This window comes from Eptatretus burgeri, chromosome 5 (assembly GCF_056783735.1).
Source record: "Eptatretus burgeri isolate ZD-2024b chromosome 5, Ebu_testis_v1, whole genome shotgun sequence".
NCBI lineage: Eukaryota > Metazoa > Chordata > Myxini > Myxiniformes > Myxinidae > Eptatretus > Eptatretus burgeri.
Window position 1 is genome coordinate 34,729,337 of NC_140965.1, and position 26,323 is coordinate 34,755,659.

Consider the following 26,323-nt stretch of genomic DNA (forward strand, 5'->3'; position numbering starts at 1 on the left):
TAGCAAATCTATGAAAACTGTATAATAAAATGGAAGCTTGTTGCAGAGCGAGTCTAAATATGTCATTTTTGTTTCAAAATAGCTTACCAATGCAAAGTTATCGATTATTTTGTTCTGATTTTTAACATTTGATGACACTGATCACGTGATACGTGAGCCTTTCCAAAAAAAGTCACCTTTCGGATTTTGAAAGTTTTTAACCCTCCCTCCCGAAATCTGTTGAGAAACCAAACGTTAAGCTACTGTCAGATTGTCAGGCGATATGCCCTGCCTACTAAGGATGTTATTGCATCCATCCCACATGAATATTCCTCAATGTTTTTAAGACATCAACGTTATTGGCATCCTAAATATTTCCTGTAAATCTCTGAATGAACAATGCATTATACAAAGTGATGAAACGTTTGAGTGAAAGTCTTCCTCCATCACTTACATTGTTTGTAAAATTGCTTTGGGCTGTTCATCAATTCTCTGTCAATGGTGTTACGTTCATGAATGGGGTGTAAGGGAGAGGTCCAAAGTCAGGTCTTAATAAGGTCCATGCACTTGTGTAGGGTTTAGTATAATTATACATATTAATCTGTGTTTAGGGTAAATTTGTATGATGCATCGCCTGCATGTGTGGGACGGGCTCGGTCCAAATTTCTGCTCGATAGGGTAAAGATGTCTCATCTGGTTTTCCTCCTCATCTGGAATTAGTCCAGGCCAGGCAGTCACGTAAGATGATTTGCACCAACCAGGCCACTACATTGGGGCCAGTGATTAGCTCGCCGGTGGCCTGTGACACTCAGCACGCGGTTGGTGCTAAGAGCGTGCCTTTAAGCTGGGTTCCCATTGTTTCTCTCTCTCCTCTTCTTCTGCTGCTTATCCTTGCTGGGAACACTTTGGAACTGGCTGTGCCATTCCTGCTTGCCCTCGCCTGCCTGCTGGCATACAGAAGCCATGGAGGAAGACCTCGGGCTATAAGCCAGCGGCCTTGTCTTTGCCCGATCCTGGTTGTGCCCTATATTTTTTTGTCTATCTGAAGGTGCCCTATATGGTACCCTACACGGTACCCTACACGAAGGTGCCCTACACGATAGGTGCCCTATATTTTATTCTCAGTTTGGTTAAGTTCTTATTTATTATTCTGTCTGCCAATCTATCATTTGAGGTTATCCATTTATGTTGTTTTTTTTTATTTCTTTAAATAAATTATTCCTTTTTAATAAGAACACACGTCTGCTTCTTCCGCATCTTACTGCTCTGATTTAAAGCCGATTTGGTATCTGATCATCCCTGGGGGACACGAATTGGGTTTCATTCCTAAGAATAACGAGTATGGTGTCAGACAGCGTTCGGAGTCACGGGATGGTGCAGGTGCAAACAGCTTGGCATTCGCCTTAATAATTCATTTATCAACAAAGGAACCTCTTAAGCAGTTATGAATACACTCCTGACAGTGATAATTCACAGTTGGGGTGTGGTTGTATAATCGCTTTTGGCTGTTCAACAGCTCGCTATCAATGGCAAATGATAGGCATTCGAAGAGCAGGAAACAATACTTGCATGTCTTGGAGACAAATTCACAACATACAGTGTCTTAATTCGTTCATCTGTCAAGGTCATCTGCCAACTAAGCACTTGGTGCACCAAACCTCCTCAGACATACATACAGCACCTCCTTTCTCCATACCGTCAACAATAATTATTATCTCCCATCCCATGATCTTTATCTCCATTTGTCTAATTTGAGAATTTGGAATCAGCATCCCTCTACTTTATGTCTCCTCTTAATGCTTCCCCAACTCACGCCACCCCTCAAAGCTTATTGTCCCCCCTTTCTGCATCCCGCTTCACCCCGCCCACTTAAATCTTGCGCCTCACCCTGCCCCAGCAAAGCCTTCCCCTCACACGTTTTGCATCCTCCCAATACCTCCTCCCCTGTTGCTAACTGTGTAGCCCTCAAACATCCGATTTTCCACCACAACCTGACAGATCTCTCGATCCAGGCCACTGCTGATAAACTGGACATCGGTTTAACAGAATCCTTCCTCCCATATGACGTCCCTGACTCCTTCGTGTGTGTCTCTCTGGCTATTGTATCCTCAAACTTTATAGTCCTGAATGCTGCCCCAGCGGTGGAGTTGCACTTTACATCAAGAACTACATTTCTCACTCTCCACATAGTATTGCTCTTACACCTCCCAAACTCCAGGAATACCTCTGGCTGCAACTTCCCCTCCATTACCACCTCATGTTTGTCTGTGTGTTTTACCATCCTCCAAACAGTAATGACTCCATTTGCATATCTCTATCTCTCTATATCTCTATATATCTCTCTCTCTCTCTCTCTCTCTCTCTCTCTCTCTCTCTCTCTCTCTCTCTCTCTCTCTCTCTCTCTCTCTCTCTCTCTCTCTCTCTCTCTCTCTCTCTCTCTCTCTCTCTCTCTCTCTCTGACAAAATGAACCAACTTTTGACCACCATCCCAACTCTTTTTTTTCCTCACATGTGGTGATTTAAATTGTCACCAGGCAAATTGGCAAGGTGTTAGTACCTCTTTCACCAGCCATGGTTCTTCTGCAAAGGACTTATGTGACTCCATGGGACTAAATCAATGTGTAAAGTTTCCCACCAAGATTACTGTCAATTGGAGAGCCTCCCTTACAGATTTTGCTATGATCAACTTTCCCACCAATGTATCTTGCTCTTCCTCTGCCCCAATTGGTTCATCTGATCATGTGCTTGATCATGTTGACAGTCAACATCTCTCTAGCAATTCTCAGAGAACAGCCTCAGTGCCGTTGAGTCTGGCAATTCACTCAGGCAAACTGGGAGGGCCTTCACACTCCAGGACTGGTCTCCTATATCGACCACCCCTGATACTAACTCAGCTTTGGAATTCTTCTACAGAAACTTGCTTTCCTTTATGCACAGATTCATCCCATATCATCTTCAGTTGTCATATCGATCCTCCCGCCCATCATAAACTGAATCCTGTGGTGAGGCAGTTGCTTTGAAACAATTTGCATTCTCCTCCTTGAAGGCAAATGCGACTGAAGGCCACCTCAGATCATTCCACAAAGCCAGCAACAAGTGTGTCCACTCTCAGAAGAGCCAGAAAACAACATCTGTCCAACCTCAAGATTGACCTTTCAACTTTGTCTCCCTCCTCTAAAACCTGGTGGTGCATCATTAAGTCTGTCTCTGTTGTATGTATGCTCCCCTTTCCTCCTCAAAAGGTGGAAAAGTTTCTGGCAACCCTTGACTGATTCTATAACCAGACCGGACAGCATCACTTCATGTGTCCTGAAAACCTGCTCTGCTGCTCTTGCACTTCCTCTCTCTCTGCTCTTTTCACCCTGTCATTTGCTGTAAGTCATTTTGTATTTACTTGGAAGTCAGCTATCACTGTATCACATAAAATGATGCAAAAGCAGATCCCCTTAACTGCAAACCTGTCAGCTTATTTCCAGTCATCAGCAAGGTAATGGAATCCACAATCGCAGTTTACTTAAAATCAATCCTTTTCTCCAATTACCCCATCTCAGATCATCAATTCAATTTCATACCAGGTCACTCCACCTTGGACGTGCTGCTTCTACTCTCCCAATAATGGATGGAGGCCCTCAATGTCAGAAATGAGATCAGGTCCATCTCTCTCAACATTTCTCGAGCTTTCAATACAGTCTGGCATCCCTACATTCCAAAGTCTCCACCTGTTGCATCCATGGTCCACTCCACTATTGGGAATTTGGCCTCCTCCACTCTAGTAGCCAATGTATGGCTCTCAACGGAATTCTTTCATCTCCTCTCCCTGTCAAGGCTGCGGTGCCACAAATCAGTCTTCGCGGCCACATCTTGGTCCTAATCTTCATCAATGATCTCTCTGACTCTGCAAAATCTTCTGTCTCTTTACTGATGACTCCACCCTCTGCAGTGATATTCCTCATCCTTCAGATAGACAAGCAGCAGCCTATTCCCTCTCTTCAGACTTTGACAAAATCACAAACTGGTCAAACACTTGGAATATACCCTTTAATCCTGAAATCTTGATATCAAACTCTCTCCAACCCACTTGAATAATTTCAGTTACTCAAATTATTGGTCTCACTCTCAGCCATGATCTTTCTTGGACAAACCACATTTCAAAGTTGGCCTCCAAAGCCAGTCGCTGACTGAGCATCCTTCATTGCACAAAGTTCTTCCTTGGCACATGTGAACTCCTATCCATCTACAAGGCTTTCCTCCACAACTTGATGGAATACTGCTCTCCCATCTGGGCTGGTGCCCTGCCTCACACCTTGCTCAGCTTGATGCCATGGAAACCGAAGCCTTCATTATCATTGGAATCTGAGTCTATGGGTTTATCGGCTCACCATCACCGAAAGGTCGGCAGTCTCTGTCTTCTTCTGCCTTTTTGCTGGTTTCATGCCCTCTGCCATCTCCATGCTTCGACCCCCCCCGCCCCCAAGGTATCTGCAGGGCACACCCGGATCCACCAGCAACCGCATTTTCGTGAAACTCGAAAAATCAAGAATCACTGTTCACCTCCACTCATTTATTCCTCTTTTTTCCCACCTGTGGAACCAACTTCCACATTCTCTTGAATCTCATTCTTTCCTCCAGGTCGTTGAGACAGTTGTTCACCACCAACTCAGATCATCACCCATTCAAAACCATGATCTTTTCTTCACCCGTTAAACAACCCCCACCCACACTCCCCCAAATTTTGTTTCTGTATCCATTTTGTCCACAACCTTGTGTTCATTCTCTCCTACCCCTCATTGTTACCCGCATCCCTTGTTTGTCCGTTTCTATTTTCTCCCTTGGCTCGCTGTTGGCGTTCCCCCCTTCACTTTCTGCTGTTTCTATTGTTATTTTGCATTTTAATTCATCCTGTGTTCTTGCTCTTCCATGAACCTTAACTGCTTGCACAAAAAAAGATTGGTCAGTATGACCTAGTATGCAAAATGGCGTCTACGACACCCCAAGGTGCATCATCACCTATATGTGAACACATAAACCTTTGCCAAATTGGGAAATGAAAACACTAAAAACGAATGTCTTCCTGCTTTAGTCTGAAGGGACTTCATCTTTACCTCTATCACTGCATAAGCTCACTGGACTAAAATCCAGGTGAGATAAAAATGTAGATTTCAAAAAAATGGGACGGGGAAGTGGGTGGTGGGTTTTGGTGTCTTGGACCAAGCTACATCCATGCGAAATTTACGGAGGATTGACTTGGACTTCAAGGAATGGTATGCTATTGAAATTTGTTGGAAAGAAAGAAGGAAACATATAAGGAAGAAAGAAGCTCAAAATGCTTAATGATACACTTTTAAATTTAAGCCTGGTGTTGGCTTAGTGGTTAGGGTGGTGGCTTGGGATCCCAGTGTCCTGAGTTCAAGCCCCGTTGGCTGCTGAATCAACACCAGGGGGTTGACTCAGCCTGTCATCCTTCCGAGGTTGGCGAAATGAGTACCAGTGTACTGGTCCCGGTGTATGCCCCGGTTAGAATAGGTGTACCATATCCCTGTGTGTCGTAAGAGGCGACCAGGGTTGGCGTCAGGAAGGGCATCCGGCCATAAAACATTGCCTCAAGAAAAAGCCAAACCCCTGCACAGCAGGGAAAAATGGCTGCAAAAACGGTCATATACATACACTTTTAAATTTGCATTCCTAACTTTTACATAGGTCATGAATACTGTTTGATTGAGCCCAAGGTCAGGGGATGGCGTTCGCATTAAACATCGTGGCTGTTTGTCTCTCGTGGATGGTGGAGTGTGTTGTCGCGCCCATGTGTGCCTCGGAGTTATCCTCATGCTGGTTGTAATTCAGCTGGTTGTGGCTTTGTTCTGCCATCTGCCTAGCACACCAGGAGATACAGTTTTAATTGGATCCACTGGGCCGTGGCTTTGTCTGCTTGGATTATGGCTGTGGCCACAGTTCATCCGAGAGTATGTTGTCTTCTGGGAATAAATGAGAACTTTGGGCCTACCAAATCCCGGGCGAGGATGTAGGAATCGATTGAGAGCGGATGAGAGAAATCTGTATCTCCAGATCCCAGAGTGGGATACAGGCATCGATTAGGAATGGACGTGAGAACTCTAGACCTACTAGATCCTGGAGGAGGATATAGGCATTGATTGGGATAGGATGAGAGAAAGTTCGGTCTAATGGATCCTGGAGGATGGTGCAGGTATCAGTCCTGCTGCCTCTCACAAGAATGTTTATAGACCGTTCTTGTGGCTGATTTGATTATTTGGTACCTCACCGAGGGTACGCTTGAAGTCTTCAATTGTACACAATTACTCGCAAGTGTGATATACAAGATTTTGGAGTGATGGACAAATTTAAATAAATAAATTAATAAAAAGAGTTGGGATCCAGGGAGTTTGAAAGCAACAAATTCACAGGGGTGGTTTAAAAGGGTGCGAAGAAAATTTAGAAGGGGTGGATGACACTTTTGGACCCGACTAACCTGCAACGAGTTTCACTTAGCATGAAGTGTTTTTCATGCTACTGTCCCAAGGGTTCAATTTTGCTTAGAAATTGGGACATGGGTAATTAGGATTAGAGTGAGCGAGAGAGACTCAATGGTCGATAAAGGGATTGGTTTGGAAACCAAAATTGTCTTGTGGAGTTGATGTCTGTGATGTGTCATGAATGGAATTGTTTCAAGAATGAATGTGAATTATAACATGTAAGCAGGCCATGGCAGCAGAGGAACATGACAACCATTTTGCATTGCATTGTGTGAGAATTGAATGACAGCGGGGAAGGAAATGAGATGTTGGACTGTGTTGGTGGGGAAGATATGTGGGTCTGCAGGAATGGATCACGCTCTGGAGAAGCGGTGACTGCCCCCCTCCCCCCCCCCACCCAAGGTAATTTGTCCCTGACAGCTGGTAGTGTCTGAGGCTGTGTGAGAGCCTGAATGTGTATGAGGCTGCAAAAGAGACTGGATGTATGGAGATCCATCAGGGAGGAGGGTCTGATTTGGGCAGCCAGTGGTAAAGAGACCCCTGGTGACCCAAAGTAGGCTGTGTGAGAGCCTGGATGTGTATGAGGCTGTGAGAGAGCCTGGATGTGTGGAGAAATGGAGACCCGTCAGAGGGGAGGTCTGATTTTGGGGACTAAGTGTAAGGAAACCCCTGGCGACCCGTGTGAGGCTGCGTGAGAGCCTGGATGTGAGGAGACCCTACCCAGTGAGACAAGCAGCAACAGAACTGTTTGGCTGTCAGAGACCGGATAGTTGAACGGGGAGACAAAGAAGTCATAAGTCGGGTGACTTGTTTTGGGAATGCGGACACCACAACCAGAAGTGCCCCCACCTTTATTGTTGTATGGTACCTCCCCGCTGCCCAGTTGAGGATCACACATGTTTGCAATAACATTTAAGCCATGGTCTTGCAGGGTTGGAATGAATGATTCATCATGGATTTATATGTGTGAGTGTGTGAGGGAAGGATAAACTCATGCAATTGTAGTGGGTTCGAGGATAAACCCCCTGTGCATCCGTTCCATTCTCCGTACTCCTCCACCCATCTGCCATTGCCCTCCACCATCCCCTTCGAGCACGTGCTAAAATCTCCGTCGATCAACTTGTCCGCCTCCTCTTAATAAAGAACCGCTCGGCCATCCGGGGGCTGTCGGTTTTAACCGCCCGCCACCACAAATTGGGTCGGGGTGTTAACCTGGGCCGGCCACCCCCACGACAATATACTATGTTTAATTATATATTCTAAAATCGCCTACCTCTCCTATTTCTGAAAACATAAACTTTATTATTATTATTATTATTATTTTATTTTACTATTATTTTTTTTGGAGTTCAGCCCCTTGATGGTCCAGGCACACGGTCGGTGCCCCAATGCTCAGTCCGCCCCTGGTACTTGGGCATGTTCTATAAGGTACTGTTTAAGACTGACTCGGTGGCACTAATTTTCTGGATTTTTCGTAACGATCTTTAAAATTATTATTTTATTAAAATCAAAGTCCACACTTGAACACTGTGTGAGGTATCGTGTTTTTTTGAACTCTCAAGTTATTTCAGTAATTGGCCAATTCCCCCTGTTTCATGGCATTTTGTGATGAATGCATTTGATCTCAACTCAGATGTTGAATTTGTTTCACCTTAAGGCGGATGTGGTTGTTCAGTTTGAAATTCTCAGCATACAGGTGGAGATATTTTAACATGTCTGCATGCCCGAGGTAAGTTGGGTAATGTGATGGCATAGGATGGTCACTGTAGCACATCATTTCTTTGGAAATGTTTGTCACCAGCGAACGGAAAACACTTCCTCGGTCTTCCACAATTTTGGCCTGTGGTGAAAAGGGGAGAGGGAGTGGTGGGAACAATGCATCTATTACAGATCACACAATTGTAATTACATGGACTGTTTTGTGGTGATGGAGCATGTGTTGAGACAGTGCCTGAAGAAAGTCTACACCCCCTTTCAAATTTTTCACCTTTTGTTGCCTTATAGCCTGGAATTAAATTGCATTAAATCAAACTTTTTCCACCTTTATTTACACATCGTAAACCACAACTTCCAAATGAAAAACAAATTCTGCAAATTTCAGAAAAGTAATTAAAAATACAAAACTAGAATATCTTGGGTGGATAAGTGTCCACCCCCCGAGTTAATACTTGCTGGAACCACCTTTGACAGCGAATGCAGCTGTGTGTCTGCTGGGAAAGGTCTCCACCTAACTAGCACACCTTGATTGGGCAATATTTGCCCATTCTTCTGGACAAAACTGTTCTGCAGTTTTGTGAGTGAAGATAGCTTCACTATCTAGTTGTGAGTGAAAAAAGCAAAAGTTAGTGAAAATAGCTCTTGTGCAAGCCCCCCACATTGTTTCAATAACTCTCCTACCTCTTCCCCTCCTCTCTCATCCGACACTCCCCCTCCCCTCCCTGCACCTCAAGCCTCCTCCCTCCCTTTTTCTCAACAGTGTGGACTGTAAACATCCAGGGCCTTCGCTCAAACCTGACAGATCTTCCCATACAGGTTGCCATTGACAAACCAGATATCATCTGTTTAACAGAAACTTTCCTCCTTCAAGACATCTCTGACCCCCAAGTATCTCTCCCTGGTTACTCCCTCCTCCGGTATGACAGACCTGAGCCTTGTCCTGGCGGTGGAGTTGTTCTCTTCATCAAAGACTCTATTCCTCACTCACCATGCGCTTCTCTCATTCCCCCACACCCGCAGGAATATTTCTGGCTACGGCTTCCCTCTGTTCGCACCTTTTGTTTTTATGTGTGCTGTTCCATCCACCAAACAGTGATGACTCCCTTTACACCTCGCTCGCCAAAAACATGGACCAACTTATATCCTCTCATCCCACTATCTCTCTTCCTGGTGTTGAGCCTTCCGGCTTGGGATCCCAGGGTCCTGAGTTCAAGCCCCGTTGGCTGCTGAATTAACACCAGGGGGTTGACTCAGCCTGTCATCCTTCCGAGGTCGGCGAAATGAGTGCCAGTGTACTGGTTCCGGTGTATGCCCTGGTTAGAATAGGTATACCATATCCCTGTGTGTCGTAAGAGGCGACCAGGGTTGGCGTCAGGAAGGGCATCCGGCCATAAACCATTGCCTCAAGAAAAAAGCCAAACCCCTGCACAGCAGGGAAAAATGGCTGTAAAAACGGTCAAACCACTATCTCTCTTCCTCATAGGTGGTGACTTCAATTGTCATCATACGTGGTGACCAGTTGCTTGGGTGTGGGTACCTCCCTCACCTGCAATGGCGCTTCAGCAAAAGACTTCTGTGACTCATTGGGACTGACAATCTGTTAACTTCCCAACTTGGATCTCAACCAATGGAACTTCTGGATCTGATTTTGAACAATTCCCCGAAAAAACATCTGCTGCTCTTTCTCAGCTCCAATCTGTTCATCTGACCACATGCTTGTCAAAGTAAACATCTCTCTGGCTGTTATTAGAGAACCACTTCAGTGTCGTCAAATCTGGCATTTCACTCAGGCCGACTGGCAAGGACTTCAATAAGTCATCAAACTTCTCGACTGGTCTTCCGTCTCTACTTTCTCCGACATCAACTCATCCTGGGAATTCTTTCAAAGAAACTTGCCCTCTCTCATGCACAGATTTATCCCATCTCGTATTCAGTTGTCATACCCTTCCTCCGCCCATGGTACATTGAAGCTTGTGGTGAGGCAGTTTTCCTGAAGCAACTCGCCTTCACCTCATGGAAGGCAAATCAAACAGAAGGCAATCTCAGTTCCTTCCATAAAGCTCGGAACAAGTTTGTGTCGACCCTGAGGAGAGCCAGGAAACATCTTTCTCATCTCAAGTCTGAACCCTTAAACCTGTCTCCCTCCTACAAATCCGATGGCATCAAGTTAAGCCTGGGTCGAGGTGCTGGGTTTGAGTGACGGCAGGTTCTCTCAGGGTTTTCTGCCGTCTTTCTCAAAGTTAAGTTTCCGGTCGTTGTCTCTCCTGTTTTAAATGTTTATTTCTTCACCTGCATGCTTTGTGTGTGTTCCTAGTTCGTTTTTTTTCTTCAAAAATCGTGCTATTTTGTGAGTTTTCGTCGACCTTGTCTTACCGGGTTCCTTGAGGCCTTCCCATCCTTCCCCTCAAGTTTTACGATCGTTTTTATTTGTATTCTCTCCATATTACCTTCAATTCCTATTTTCCCCACTTTCCCAATGCTCCTCATCTCTTTCCTGTTTTCCTTCATGAAAGTCCCTGCAATGTCCATCTTGTGCACCCCGTGTTCCCTGCCCCATCCCTCTCCCTTCCATATATGTCCTAATGTCACTGTTCCCCAATGATTTGTCCTTCCCTCTCCCACCCCTCTTGTCTCATGCCCCCCCCTTGCTATGCATTGTGTGTTAGCTGTCATATGAGCCTTGACAATGTATATGACAACAAAAAAGCCTGTTTCTGGTGTATGTTCCCTCTTCATCCCCTCCCTTACCTCAAATGGTCACATCACTGACACTGCACATGAAAAGGCTGAATGCCTAAACTCCGTGTTTCTTTCTAAATATTGTGTTCTAAACCAATCGCTTTCTGTACCCACCTTATCCAGTTGCACCCAGCTATTCTTTGACTCTGTGTACTTGTCTCCCGACAAAGTGGAGAGCTTGATGTCAAACCTTGACTATGATTCTGCAACTGGTTCAGACTGCATCAGCCCACGTGTCCTAAAAACCTGCTCTGTTTCTCTTGTTCACCCGCTCTCTGTTCTATTCACACTCTCATTTACTCAAGGTCATCTGCCATCTGCTTGGAAATAAGCAAAGATGACCACTCTGCATAAAAAGGTGCAAAAGCAGATCCTTGCAACTACAGACCAATCAGCCTTCTCCCAATCATCAGCAGGGTTATGGAATCCATCATCACTTCCGACATTAAATTTTTCCTCTTCTCCAATGCCCTTATTTCTGATCATCATTTTGAATTCAGACCAGGTCACTCGACCCTGAACTTGCTGCTCCTGCTTTCCCAACAATGGATCAAATTTCTCAATGCCAGACATGAGATCAGAGTAATCTCCCTAGATATCTCGCCTGCTTCTGATGCAGTCTGGCACCCTTCCCTGCTCACCAAACGCTCTTCCTCTAGTATCCAAGGCAATCTCCAGTCATGGCGCGCAGACCTCCTCTCCTGTCGTAGTCAGCGTGTGGCTGTAAATGGAGTTCTCTCATCCCCTCTTTCTGTCCTGCCTAGAATTCCTCAAGGCAGTGTTATGGACCCTTTGCTTTTTCTGGTTTTCATCAATGATCTCTTCAACTCTCTGGAGAACCCTCTTTATCTCTTTACTGATGACTCCACCATCTGCCATACCATCTGTCATCCCTCAGATTAGCATGCTGCAGCCTCTTCACTCTCTGCAGATCTGGATAAAATCACAAGCTAGTCCAACACTTGGAACATGTCTTTCAATCCTGACAAATCTCACACTCTCAGTATGTCTCTCCGAAAGGACCATCTGCAACCCACCACCCTCCCTCCCCTCCTCCAATCCACCTTCTCAACAATTCCCTTGAAGAAGTCCTTTCATTCCAACTTTTGGGCCTCACTATCTGCCATGATCTTTCCTGGGAAATCCACATTTCCATGCTGGTCTCCAAAGCCAGTCGCCGACTGGTCATCCTCCATCAAGCGAAGTCCTTCCTTGGCACACCTGAGCTCCTCACCATGTACAAAGCTTTCATCTGCAGCCTGATGGAGTACTACCCTGCCCTCTGGGCTGGTGCTCCCTCTTCTCACCTTTCCCGGCTTCATGCTGTGAAAACAAAGGCATTTAGGATCATTGGTATCTGCCGCAATGAAGATGAGTCTTTGGGTCTCTCACTCTCTCACAGAAGTCAGGTTGGTGGTTTTTCTGTCATCTACTGTCTCCCCTCTGGCCTTGTCCCCCTGCTCTGTCTACTATTTGTCCCGACCATATTTCTGCATAGCACTGAAGGTCCATCAACAATCTCCTTCTGGTAAAACTACCAAAATCAGGAATCAATGCTCACCTTCATTTCTCTTTTTTTCCTCACCTTTGGAAAAAATTCCCATACTCTTGCCTCCAGGTCTTCAAAACAGCCGTTCACCACAATCTCTTATCATCCCTCATCCAAAACCATGATAGTTTCTGCCCTCGTTAATCCACCTCAAACCCACCTCCTTCAAATTCCCTGCTTTCCTTCATGAAAGTTCCTGTAATTTCCATCTTGTTTACACCGTGTACCCTGCCCCATTCCTCTCCCTTCCACTGATATCCTAATGTCTCTGTTCCCCACTGTTTTGTGCTTCCCTCTCTCACTCCTCTTGTCTTCTGCTCCCCTTGTTATACATTCTCTGTGTAATCTCTTGCACAAGCCTGAACATTGCATCTTAAAAATGAAAGAAAAAAGTTGTGTGGGGAGCATTGATGGTGAGCAATCTTCAAGACATGCCATAGATTTTCGATTAGATTTCGGTCAGGGCTTTGACTGGGTCACTCAAGGACTTTAAACTTTTTGTTCCTTAGCCACTCAAGTGTAGTTTTGGCTGTATGCTTTTGTTCGTTGTCATTCTGAAAGGTGAACTTCCGTCCCAATTTCAGCTTTCTTGCAGAGGGCAGCAGGTTTCCCAGAGAATTCTTCTGTATTTTGCTCCATACATTTTCCCTTCTATCCTGACAAGTGCTGCAGTTCCTGCTGATGAGAAACATCCCCAAAACATGATTCTGCCATGACCATGCTTCACAGTAGGGATGGTGTTCTTTGGGTGATGTGCTGCATTGGGTTTGCACCAAACTCCCTAAATGGAGTTCTTTCATCCCCTCTTCCTGTGCAGGCTGGAGTTCTTCAAGGTAGCGTTCTGGGCCCTGTTCTTTTTCTGGTTTTCATCAATGATCTCTCGGACTCTCTGGAAAATCCTCTATTTCTCTTTGCCGACGACTCCACCCTCTGCCGTACCATCTGTCATCCCTCAGACCGGCAAGCAGCAGCTTCTTCGCTCACTGCAGATCTGGATAAAATCACAAACTGGTCCAACACGTGGAACATGTCTTTCAATCCAGACAAATCTCACACTCTCACTATGTCTCTTCGAAAGGACCGTTTACAAAACCCCCCCATCCACTTTCTCAACAATCCTCTGGAAGAAATCTTTTCTTTCAAGCTTCTAGGTCTCACTATCTGCCATGACCTTTCCTGGGAAAGTCACATTTCCAACCTCGCCTCAAAAGCCAGTCGCCGACTGGGAATCCTCCGTCGTGCCAAGTCCTTCCTCGGCCCTCTTGAGCTCCTGACCACTTACAAAGCTTTTGTCCGTAGCCTGATGGAGTACTGCTCTCCCCTCTGGGCATGTGCTTCTGCCTCCCACCTTTCTCGGCTTAACGCTGTCGAAACCAGGGCATTTAAGATCATCGGCATCTCCCGCAATGAAGCTGAGTCTTTGGGCCTCTCACTCAATCACCGCAGGTTGGTCGGTGGTCTTTCTGTCTTCTACCGAATCCTCTCCAGCCTTGCCCCCCCTGCTCTCTCTGCGATTTGTCCCCACCACATTTCCACAGGGCGCTCAAGGTCCGCCAACAACCCCCTTCTGGTAAAACTACCAAAATCACGAATCACTGCTCATCTTCACTCTTTCATTCCTCTTTTTTCCCGCCTTTGGAATAAACTTCCTCACTCTATTCAATCCCATTCTTCCCTCCAGGCTTTCAAAACAGCTGTTCACCACCACCTCTTATCTTCCCCCATCCAAATCCTCGATCTTTTCTACCCCCGATAATCCACCCAAGCCCACTTCCTTCATTTCTCCTGATTTCCTTCCTGAAAGTCCCTGAAATGTCCATCTTCTCTTCGCCATGTTCCCCATCCCATCCCCATCCCCATCCCTCTCCCTTCCACAGTTCACCTAATGTGTCTGTTCCCCACTGTTTTGTCCCTTCCACTCCCACCCCTCTTGTCTCATGCCTCCTTGATGTGAGTTGTGTGTTTGCTCTCATACGAGCCTCGACCAAGGTATACAAAAAAAAAAAAAAAAAAAATCATGTAACGTTTTGCATTTCAGATACAAAATTCTATCTTGGTTTCATTGAACCACAAAACCTTTTACGACACGGCTTCAGAATTTCGAGTGTTTTTTTGGAAACCTCAAATGGGACTCAAGGTGGGCTTTTTTGAGTAATGGCTTCCTTCTTGACACCCAACAGTACAGGTCAGACTTGTGGACTGCTTGCAAGATTGTTGTCACATGCACACAGTGACCAGTCTTTACCTTAAAGGCATGTCGCTCTTTCAAAGTTGCAAATGGCATCCTGGTGGCCTCCTTGATCAGTCTCCTCCTTGCTTGGCCATCCAGTTTAGAGGGACAATCTGATCTCGGCAGGGTCTTGGTGGTACTATACGCCTTCCATTTCTTCATGATTGTTTTGATTGTCCTCCAAGGGATGTTCAAGGCCTTTGAAATATTATAACACCCATCCCCTGATCTGTGCCTTCCCACAATATATCCTGGAGGTCTTTTGAAAGCACCTTGGTTTTTATGGTTGAGTCATTGCTGTGAAGTGCACTACCCAACAGATGAAACCGACAGGAACATCTGATTTTATTCTGACATCATCAGAATCACTACATAGTCCGGCAGGAGGGAGCTTGACCCAAAATTCCCGAATACAGTTTTTTTCTTTGTTGATTATCATAGTATAGGACCTATGTAATGATATCTAGGTGGGTGTGAAGTTCTCACCCTTGGGCAATTTTATATATTCAACATTTTCAAAATGGCGTCATTTGGATAATTGTCCGCCATTCGTTTTACAGATATATTGACTATTAAGACATACAAGGCCTACATTTTGTGATATAAACCCATATTTTATAACTTAAATTATCAAATAAAAGTTATGTATATATTATATATATATATATATATATATATATATATATATATATATATCATTCACTTACTTTTTGTCATGGCAGCCATCTTTAATTTTAAAATGGCTGCCATAATAACTCATTTTTGATGATATTTTTGTCAATACTGGAATGTACAGTTTTAAATTATCAGAATAAATGATTATTTTGGTGTAAAACAATTCAGTTATTGATATAAATGCCCTACTTTATTATAACAATCATCATTAATAGATTTTATATCTATATAATAGGATTATATATATCCTAATGGACCCTAAAGTCCAGCGGAATCATGTAGATTACGTTTTACATAAATTACGCATATTCACCTAGCACCTAATAGCACGAATAACTCTCCAAGTTTACTTCATGTAGAAGTAAGAAACCTAGTCAGAGTCATATTGGTATGATCAAATTAATCATCATCAGTCTCGATCTCATCGTTCCCGTCATCATTTCTATCATCTTCATCAGCATCTTCTGCCTGAATGTGCTCCCTGGTGTTCTGACTGAAACACCCATCTCTTCCTTGGTATGCACAAAATGCAGTACAAGTCATGTTGGCATTGTGACATCCACATTTCTTAGATTTACATGGCATGTCACCGTCACAAGAGCACTTGATCATCTTCAATATCTCATCAGGCGCGAGAGTCACGTTATCAGCAACAGTAGCTGGTATCAGAGATGTGGAACCATCTCGTCTTGTCCATCTGTGTGCGAGGGGATCATTGCCAGGCGGGTTCAGCTGCAACGACTGTCTACATATGATAACCTGTAGATGTGCCTTGGCTACATTTTCTCTGAATGCCTCATTTGTTGGTGGAAAGCTTTGAAGCTTTGGGGCAGCACCAATATTGCGTGATATTTTTGTGGACCACATCTTCTGTCGGGCTGCAGTCATTGAATCACACTCAGGGTGGCCATAGCAGGATAACATGAATGGTGTTGCCTGTCAGAGCATATCGGGAAGAGAGGTGGTTCTGTCACCAACCTTTGAGAGAGAGTGAGTGTTCGAGCTAAGAACTTTCAGAGCCTTCCCTTTCCCGATACCATGATATATTGCGACAGTGTCACATCGTGTAAGACCATGAGCTGGCAGAAGATGTCCCATGATAGCATGATTATTGTCTACACTGGCGTAGATGATAGAGTCTATCCGAGCACGACCTCTGTTGGATGAGCATGGTTTGCTCGCATCACACTCAGAGCCGTAACGAAACTTGAACAAGCAGTTCACCTTGGGTCAGGTGAGATATGGGAGTATGTGCCAGAACAGCGTGTCGCTGCGTCCACATTCCGCCGGTACTCCAGGGGCCTCCGTCTGGCCTTCCCCCAGGCAGATGCCATCTCCTTGAGATGATGGTCAACCTGCTGCAACCACGAGGCACGTGGTCAGCCCATTGGCCTCCTCCACTCACGAGACTCCCTCGCTGAGAGAATCTGGTGAGCAGGATCAGCGTCAGGAAAATGAGCCACATGTCCATACAGCTGCAAGTGACGCTCACGGACCATGCAGGTAACAAATCTCATCCGAGTCTCTCTCAGCAACCGCTCGTTGGACACAAAATCTGACCGGCGATAGCCAAGGATTCTCCGAAGAGACCTGGTACCAAAGGAATGAAGTCTCCATCTCAGATTCTTGGTCAGAGTCCAAGTCTCGCATACATAGAGCAAGACTGGAAGCACCAAGGACCCGAAGACTCGGACTTTCGTCCTCCCGCACAGGTACCGGCAGCGCCACACTCCATGATCCAGTGAATCCATAACTCCCCAGGCCCGACCCAGACGTCTATTGACCTCTGACTCACAGCCAGCAGAGACATGAATATCACTGCCAAGGTAAGTGAATCTCTCCACGACCTCAACATCCTCACCACAAACAGACACAGACAGGACAGCAGCATCCAAGATGTCATTGGAAGCTTGGATCTTAGTTTTGACCCAAGAAACCCGAAATCCCAGCGGCTCCGACTCCTCATTCAGCACCTCGAGGGCCCCCAAAAGGATATCTAAAGTCTCCGCAAAGATGACTACATCATCTGTGAAATCAAGGTCCGAGATCTTGACATTCCCAAACGATGCACCGCAGCTTGATATTTCCGACATCCTCCCTAAAATCCAGTCCACACAAGTGCTGAAAAGTGTGGGGGCCAGTACATACCCATGACGAACTCCAGTAACAACTGGAAATAAGTCAGAGATGGTACCACTACACTTCACAGCACTCTCAGTACCAGAGTAGAGTTCAGATATCAGATTGATCAGTTTTGGTGGCACCCCACGAAGACCAAGAATCCTCCAGAGGGCATCCCGACTCACTGAATCGAAAGCTTTACAGAGATCAACATAGGCTGCAAGCAGCCCCTGCCGAAACTCTCGTCTGCATTCGGCGAGTACACGAAGAGCAAGGATACGGTCAATTGTTGACCTCTTTGGTGTAAAGCCTGACTGCTCTGGACGCTGGTGCTCAAGCAGATGGTGGCAAACCCTATCAAGAATTATCCGAGCAAAGACCTTGCCCGGCACTGAGAGCAGCGTCAACCCTCGGTAGTTGTTGCAGTCTTGGCGATCACCCTTCCCTTTCCAGAGAGGGACAACAAGGCCCCTCTTCCAATCAGTTGGGATGATGCCTGTGTTCCAGGCAGAGCACAAAACTGCATTCAACGACACGAGTGCAGCATTTCCACCAGCCTTGAGAAGTTCAGCATGGATGCCACAGATCCCTGGAGCTTTAGCCTGTTTCAACCGGGTCACCGCAGCCCGTGTTTCCACAAGCGAAGGTGGACCACAATTCATTGGAGGGTCAGCAACAGGGATTGTAACACCATTGACGTCCAACTCGACAGCTGGAGGATCAGCCTGGTACAACCGCTCAAAGTAACCAGCCCAGCGGGCCTTCACTTCAGACTCCTCTGTTAAGAGCCTACCACTCTCTGCTCGAACTGCAGTGCTCCGAGGGATGGGCTTGGATGAACGCAATGCGCGAACTCCCCTTTAAGCGGGACGAGAATCACCTGTCCACAGGTGAAGCTCTACTCCCTCACAGATTCCTCGCACATAGGCCTCCTTGTCCACCCTCAGTGCACGTACAGTTTTACGCCTCAGCTCCCTGAGCAGCTCAGCTCTGCCATTCAGTCTGGCCCTGCGACTCTGGTCAATGGTATCCAGTGTCCCTTGAGAGACAAAATTCTTCTTTGCCCTGGGGTGAGTTCCAAGACATCCACCGGCATCATCAAGGACGGTGGTCTTGAAGGTAATCCATTACTCTTCAGGAGCCCCCAAAGCACCCAGACACCCCAAATGTCCACTCAGCCTGTTCGGAAACTCCTCAGCAACTCTCTCATCCTTGAGCTTGCCAATATCCAGCCTCGGCTGGGATGGTACCATTCTCCAGGATTTAAGGTGCAGCTTTAGAGTTGCTACAACAAGCCTGTGGTCAGTATTGAGGAACTGAGCACTCCGGTAGACCCTGCAGTTCTGGATCATCCTCCAGCGACCATCAACGAGGACATGGTCAATCTCCTTTGCCACACTGCCAGCGTTGGAATACCAAGTCCAGCGATGAGCTTGTGGGCGCTGAAACCATCAACCGGCCACCATAAGTCCATGACTTCTTGCAAAGTCAAGGAACTTAGTGCTATTCTTATTCATAGTTCCTGACCCATGTGGACCAACACATGTCTCGTAACCATCCCTATCAGTTCCAGTCGATGCATTGAAATCGCCCAAGACTAGAAGTCTATCTTGTCTGGGGCACTGATCAACCACAGACTCGAGCGTGGCGTAGAATGTGTCCTTCACGGTGAGGTCACTCGCCTCAGTCGGAGCATAAACAGAGACCAGGGAAATGACACCTAAGGAGTGACGAATCCATAGTCTCATCATACGCTCGTTGACCGGTGTTACCTCAATTATCATTGGGGTCAGCTTATTGGACACAGCTACAGCAACTCCTTGAGTATTGTAACCATCAGAGCGACCAGACCAATAGTAGGTGTAACCACCCACCATTATCTCACCGCAATCTGGTCTCCGAACCTCAGAGAGTGCTGCAATACCGATTTCCAAACCTTGAGCTCAGATGATAACAGAGACAGGTGATCATCCTCTCTTAGGGATAGGACATTCCAGGCACCCACCCGAAGGGACCTCCTCAGGTTAACCCAAGGAGACCGCCGTCTGGTGGACGACACCTCAGCACCACTCCCACACACTCTCCCACAATCTGACCCAGATAGGATACCCCGTGGTTTCCCTCCTTTCATCAAAGATTGGGGATCCTGAAGGCTTTGCCCCAATGCCGTCATCTGGCGAGCTGCTCTGGGAAGGGAAGCTGCACAGGAGGTACTCCCACGGAGTGGGTTTTCAGATTTTTTTGCGTTTGTGTGTTTTGCGGAATGAAAGGTTTTACAGTGGCCGGAGTGCAAATCCTGCCACCAACCTCCGAATAAAAAAGTAACCCAACTGCAGGAGGACGTCCGCAGACACAGTTGGGCACAAGATATGGATGGCCGTTGGCTCACAAGGAGCTCCTCCGCCCTTTGACAGGTTTTGTTTTTAATCCTGCTGGGTGTCCATATCCAAACACCCTCCTCACCAGAAAACCTGGTGGGGGAGACGGTTTAGTCACTGACAACCCGACCATGGAACAGGTTAGTGCAGGTTTACAAGGTACCTGTAGCAGGTCACAGATCTGACCTGACCTGACCGAGTTCACCTCCATAATACGCTAATCAACTGGAAAACACAAACATAAAGAAACATCTGTCAACACCACCACCATTAGTATTAGCTAAGCATAGAATTGATTCAAGAGTTCACCCATGTGTTAATAATTACATAGTTTACTATGACATATATATATATATATATATATATATATATATATATATATATATATATATATATATATATATATATATATATCTGAGTGTATGTCATGACATGAACTATTGCACACATGCATATATATATATATATATATATATATATATATATATATATATATATATATATATATATCTGAGTGTATGTCATGACATGAACTATTGCACACATGCATATATATATATATATATATATATATATATATATATATATATATATATATATATATATATATATATATATATATATATATATATATGACGATTCTTATATGACATGCAGAGTATGCAGTGAGCCTATTCTGCACCTCCTGGCTTTAGAAGTGGAAATTAACTAATTAATTAATTAATAGGGAAAGCAGCACAGATACAAAAGTCTACTGGTGTGGTATATGTTTACCACAAAGTGTGCTGTGTCACGTGATTTGGTTTTCGTATATCATGCCTCGCCCGCTAGGGGTGGGAAAAGTGTGCTTCTGGTCGCGCAATAAAACGGAGTAGATGGTGGCCCGCGTGCTTCTTGAGCAACCGCGTTAACGGCGCAAGTTGTGAGCTGAGCCCGCGCACGAACCTTTGGTAATACTGGGCCATGCCAATGAACGAGCGCAGGTGCGCCTTGTCGCGAGGCGGTGGCATGCGCTGAATCGCCTCCACCTTCCGAGGACCTTTCAACAGCCCCTCCGGCGTGATGATGTGCCCGAGGTATTCCAAGCGCTGCTTGAAAAACGCGCACTTGTCCCTGTTTAAGCGCAGGCCGCACGCTTCTAGCTTTGTCAGCACTCGGGCAATGTTCGCAAGATGCTCGTCCGCCGTTTTCCCCACAATGAGCACATCGTCCAGCTAGGTCTGAGCGGGCAGGCCAATGCAAACCTGATCCATAGCTTTCTGCCACAAAGCTGGGACCGAAGCAATCCCAAAACAGAGTCGGATATATCGATAGAGTCCTTGACACGTGTTGATTGTTAAAAGCTCGCTACTCCCGGGATCCATCGGCAGGTGAAAATATGCATCACGCAGGTCTAGCTTCGTGAAGTATTGACTCCCCGCCAATCGCGCATATATCTCATCGATTGACGGCAGTGGATATTGCTCCACGCTGAGTCCCGGGTTAACCGTGGATTTGAAGTCCCCGCACAATCGGACGTCTCCATTCCGTTTCAGCACCGTGACAACCGGGGTGGCCCAATCCGAGCACGACACCCGTTCGATCACTCCACAGGCCTCCAGCCTATCCAGTTCACCCTTGACCTTGTCCCGCAGGGCATACGGCACCGGACGCGGTTTACAAAACCGAGGAACCACCCCCTCCTTCAAGAAGAGTTTTGCCTCCATGCCCTTGAGTTTTCCAAGGTCGTCGCTAAACAACCCTTGATGTCTTTGAAGAATCTCCTCTAACTGATCCTCCCACTGGCTCGGCACGGGTTGCACAAGGTGAATTGCGGCCCAGTCTAGCCTGATGCGGGTCATCCAATCTCGGCCGAGGAGAGACGGCCCCCTCCCCCGTACGACGTACACCCGAAGCGTGGCGACCTGGCCTTGGTACCGCACAGACACGTCTGCCATCCCGACTGGCGTTATCTTCTCGCGGGTGTACGTGAACAGCGTGAGGTTTGACCTGATAAGCTTCAAGCCGTTGAGTCTACGCGCGTTCTGTTCGCCGATGAGCGACACCGCTGCTCCCGTATCGACCTGGAACGTGATCGGCGTTTCGTTCACTTCGACTTCCACCGTCATCGGCGCGCCGTCGCCGGGCCAATCGAAAACAGGCTCAACAACGGCCGCTGGTTACGCCCCGAGTCGCCTCGCACATCGCCGTCCACGACCTTAACGGTGGCCGTCGCCCCACAGCACACACGCGCCAAATGACCCACCTTTTGACAATTCAAACACACGTTGCCTTTATACGGGCATGCACGGCGCAGGTGTCGACCTCCACATCCCAAGCATGTCCGCGGGGTCACCCCGCCACATGCGCGGCCGCGTGGCGATGTCCGACCCGCATCGAAGGTCGTGCGTGCGTCCCGGGGTGCTCGCGACCCCGCGTGGCCGGTGATGGCTCGAACATCCCCGCGAGTCTGCTCGACTGCTGTTGCCGTGGTGACCGCCGAGTCGAATGTAATGGCTTCATCCTTCAGCAGTAAAACCGCTGAAACCATTTTCACATCTTGTAAACCAGCAATAAAACGATCTCTGAGCCGAGCTGGCCGCTCCCCCGTCGGGAACTTGCAGGCCACGGAAGAATGCTTAATCCGCGCCACGAACTCAGCGACGCGTTCCTCTGCCCCTTTCGAGAGGCGATCGAACTGGAATCGAGCGAGCTGCAATGACTTCTCCGGTGCCATGTGTGCTTTCATTTTCTCCACAATGTCCCGAACCGACAGCTCGTCATCCCGGGGCCTGTTCGGTGCCACTAAATCACCCAGTAGCCGATAATGCTCCGGCGAAAGCGAAGCGAGCAAGATCGACTTCTGCTTGCTCTCGTCGACCACATCGTTCGCGTGGAAATAGCATTCCAATTGCTCCGAAAACAATTCGAAGTCGTCCCCGTCGAAAACGGGCATAAGTCCGTATTCAACCATCCTCGTCAGCCAACTAGAGTGTACGAGGTGCAGTGGGACGCAAGAAGCACGCGGGCCACCATCTACTCCGCTTTATTGCGCGACCAGAAGCACACTCTTCCCACCCCTAGCGGGCGAGGCATGATATACGAAAACCCAATCACGTGACACAGCATACTTGGAGGATTATGAGTGTTGATGGGTTTCCGATGGTCATGTTGTGATTATCCGTTCATTATGTGACGGGTCGTTTTACGAGGGGAGGAGTGTGCTGTGTCACGTGATTGGGTTTTCGTATATCATGCCTCGCCCGCTAGGGGTGGGAAGAGTGTGCTTCTGGTCGCGCAATAAAGCGGAGTAGATGGTGGCCCGCGTGCTTCTTGCGTCCCACTGCACCTCGTACACTCTATTTTCCATTAGCCTGCTGGAAGTTATGAACACACAAAAAACGTCATGTAAAGTTCGTTTTAAGGGCAGCCATTTTTAAATTCAAGATGGCTGCCAACAAAAATGAATCAATATCATGCATATTATTATTCTTTGATTTTTTTTAAGCCCTAATACATGAGTATTGACAGCAAAAGTAACACTGTACATGTTTTGAAAGACCATATATTGAAAAATAATGATACGCATTTCGGCCATTTTTAAAAGTTGAATATTTCAAATTACCCAAGGGTGAGATCTTCACACCCACCTGGATATCTTTATGTAGGTCCTATAGATGTATATTCAACAGAAAAAAACCATATCCGTGAATTCTGGGTTCGGGTGAAAATCACTGTTTCACTGCTGGACTAACAGTTTAACACAGGTGGAGGCCAATTAACTTGGTATGTCATTATGAAGGTGATTGGTTACACCTATGCTAATTTACAATTGCTATTATAAAAGGGAAGGGGGGGGAGGGGGTGTGGACACTTATCCAACCAAGATATTCTCGTTTTGTATTTTTAATTAATTTTCTGAAATTTGTGGAATTTGATTTTCACTTGGAAGTTGTGAGTTACGATGTGTAAATAAAGGTGGAAAAAGTCTGATTTAATGCAATTTAATTCCAGACTATAAGGGAATAAAAGGTGAAAAATATGAAAGGAGGTGTAGACTTTCTATAGGCACTGTTTGTCTCGGCAGCTGAAGATATGTTTTCAGGTTGTCCGTCGGTGCTTGCATGCAAAGCAGATTTTCATTACCATAATAACTTAAGAACTACTAAAGGGATTTTGACCAAACCTGGTACAAGTATGTGTCCTATAATGCAAAGACAGACTGATTAGATTTCAGGTTCAAATTGTCAAAGGTCTCTGGTCAGGTAACCATAAATTGAAAATTTTGTTACCACAATGACTTATGAACCAGAGAAGGGATTTCAACCAAACTTGACAGAAGTATGGACTGTAATACAAAGACGAACTGACTCAATTTTGGGTTCAACAGGTCAAAGGTCATGTACAATTGAAAATCATTTTGCAGATCATAACTCCAGCTAGAAAAGCATCTTCTGTTTTTTCTTGTCCACTTAGCTCTTTCTTACTCAAAACCAAAGCTGGAAACGGGCTGATTGATGTCGAGAGTGAGCTACGATTTTCGCTGAGTAAGACTAGTCCCCAAATTGACGTGTTGTGTACAAAAAGGAAATAAAAATGGCCCAGATTCCAGCCTTTTTGTTACTCCTGTAGTCAAGGTTGGAACTAATCAGTGCAGTCCAGTTTTCCCCACCTGGGATAAAAAAAAAACAAACAAACTTCAGTTTAATAAACGAAATGCTTTTGCCAGTAAAGTGTGGTTTTTTCCCCCAAAATCTTCCTTCCTATGTTTTTTTTTAAACCCTTGGAGGAATAACAGGGGGTTGCAGCGACCAAATACCAGGACAATTGGGTGAAATCCGGCTGAGAAACATTGCTCTAGGCTATCTGCCATCCTGTCCAGGTTGTGGGAATGCTAACCTGGACTTATTGGCCGCTTTGAAATAGAGTGGAGAGAGCTGTGAGAGAGAGGTGTGGATTGAACCGATGAGAGGAGTGTGTGTGTGTGTGTGTGTGTGTGTGTGTGTGTGTGTGTGTGTGTGTGTGTGTGTGTGTGTGTGTGTGTGTGTGTGTGTGTGTGTGTGTGTGTGTGTGTGTGTGTGTGTGTGTGTGTGTGTGTGTGTGTGTGTGGGGGGGGGGAGGGGAGTTATTGCTCACTTACATTACTCTGCCCTTTTATCTTCTCTGTGGAAACATGTCCTTCCATCTGTTTTCGTTGCCTCTCGTTTTTAGTGACAAGCATTTCTCACTCTTGTTTATCCGGTTCCCACTGCCATTGTATTTATTGCTGTTGTGTCATTTTTCTACATGTTATGTCTACAAATCTCTTTTGCCCTTCTGTTGCTTTGCCATTCTAACTTGTGGTTGCATGACTGAATCTGTATTGTTGTTCAGCTAACCCATGAGCCTCATCCTCCATTAAAAAACGAAGTTAAGAGATCAACATATGAACTCACGTGGTATTTCCATAGCCCTCCAATGTCATCACCCATGTCAAAGCAAGTGGGCTCCAGTCCCTCATCGAGGCAGCTTTTGGTGGAGGCGAGACCACTCACTCCAGCTCCAATGACACAGATGCGTTTCACCATGGTAACTGTCTGCAGCAATAACATGTGCATTGATGTAATCAGTATTTTTCCTCTTTATTTAAGAACCATCCCTTTTACCCACCATACTATTAGCTGAAGGCACAGGAGGCATAATGTTTTTGCCTTGTCCGCCCGGCTGTGCTTCAGTCTGTGTATGCATCAACGTGTGCATGTGTTGCAGATTACCGCGATAACTTGTGAACTGCTGAAGGGATTTTGAACAAACTCGGTACACATTTGTACTCTGAAGCAAAGATGAATTGATTAGATTCTGCAGTCAAACGTTTATGTTCAAGTGACCTTCAATTGAAAATCATTGTTTGCATAATAACTGTTGGATGATGTTACATTCAACATGGGCATAGGCATATCCAATAACACCTTCATGTGAATTTGTCCTCATCTTTTTTTTTAAGCACCCTGGGGATATCCTTGTTCTTGCAATGTTGTGTTGTTGGAGCACAGACAGACATTCTCTTCCAAATCTCCTCCTACTGTTTCCATTTTTTATTTTTTTTTGAAGTACCCTGGGGAATGTCGTTGTTCCTGCGATGTTGTGTTGCTGGAGCACAGGCATTCTCTTCCAAATCTCCTGCTGTTTTCATCTGTTGTACTCCTTATAAAGCTACAAGGGTGATTAGTTGCAAAATAATTAGCAAAAACATTTTGACAATAACAAAATACAATGACACAATTGTAAAGAACTTGGATGCAGGAGAAGGCCATTTTTGCATCAAATCTGCACCAGCGAACGTGGTAACCATTACACTATGGAAACTTCACTAAACATCTGCTCATCAGCAGGACCTCAAACCTCCATGGGGAATTCGAAATGAATTTCCCATCCACTGCCTTGAATTTCTCGTCCACTGCCTGAACCAGTCCACTACCTTAACCACTCG

At 46.0% G+C, this 26,323-nt stretch overlaps 1 protein-coding gene across 5 annotated transcripts in view; it reads right to left on the reverse strand.

Moving 5' to 3' along the window:
* The window catches only part of LOC147026205 (flavin-containing monooxygenase 5-like), an 82,023-nt gene that overhangs the window by 47,828 nt on the left and 7,872 nt on the right, over positions 1-26,323 (reverse strand). For 3 of the 5 annotated variants that reach the window (XM_085881386.1, XM_085881385.1, XM_085881388.1), the window contains 2 exons: positions 25,290-25,430; positions 8,119-8,307 (listed from right to left, as the gene is read on the reverse strand). In XM_085881386.1, coding sequence (XP_085737512.1) covers positions 8,119-8,307; positions 25,290-25,421 — 321 coding nt within the window. In that variant the 5' untranslated portion in view covers positions 25,422-25,430. Of the gene's footprint in view, positions 1-8,118; positions 8,308-25,289; positions 25,431-25,947; positions 26,047-26,323 lie in introns of all 5 variants that reach the window. The other 2 variants (XM_085881384.1, XM_085881387.1) reach the window with 2 other exon arrangements.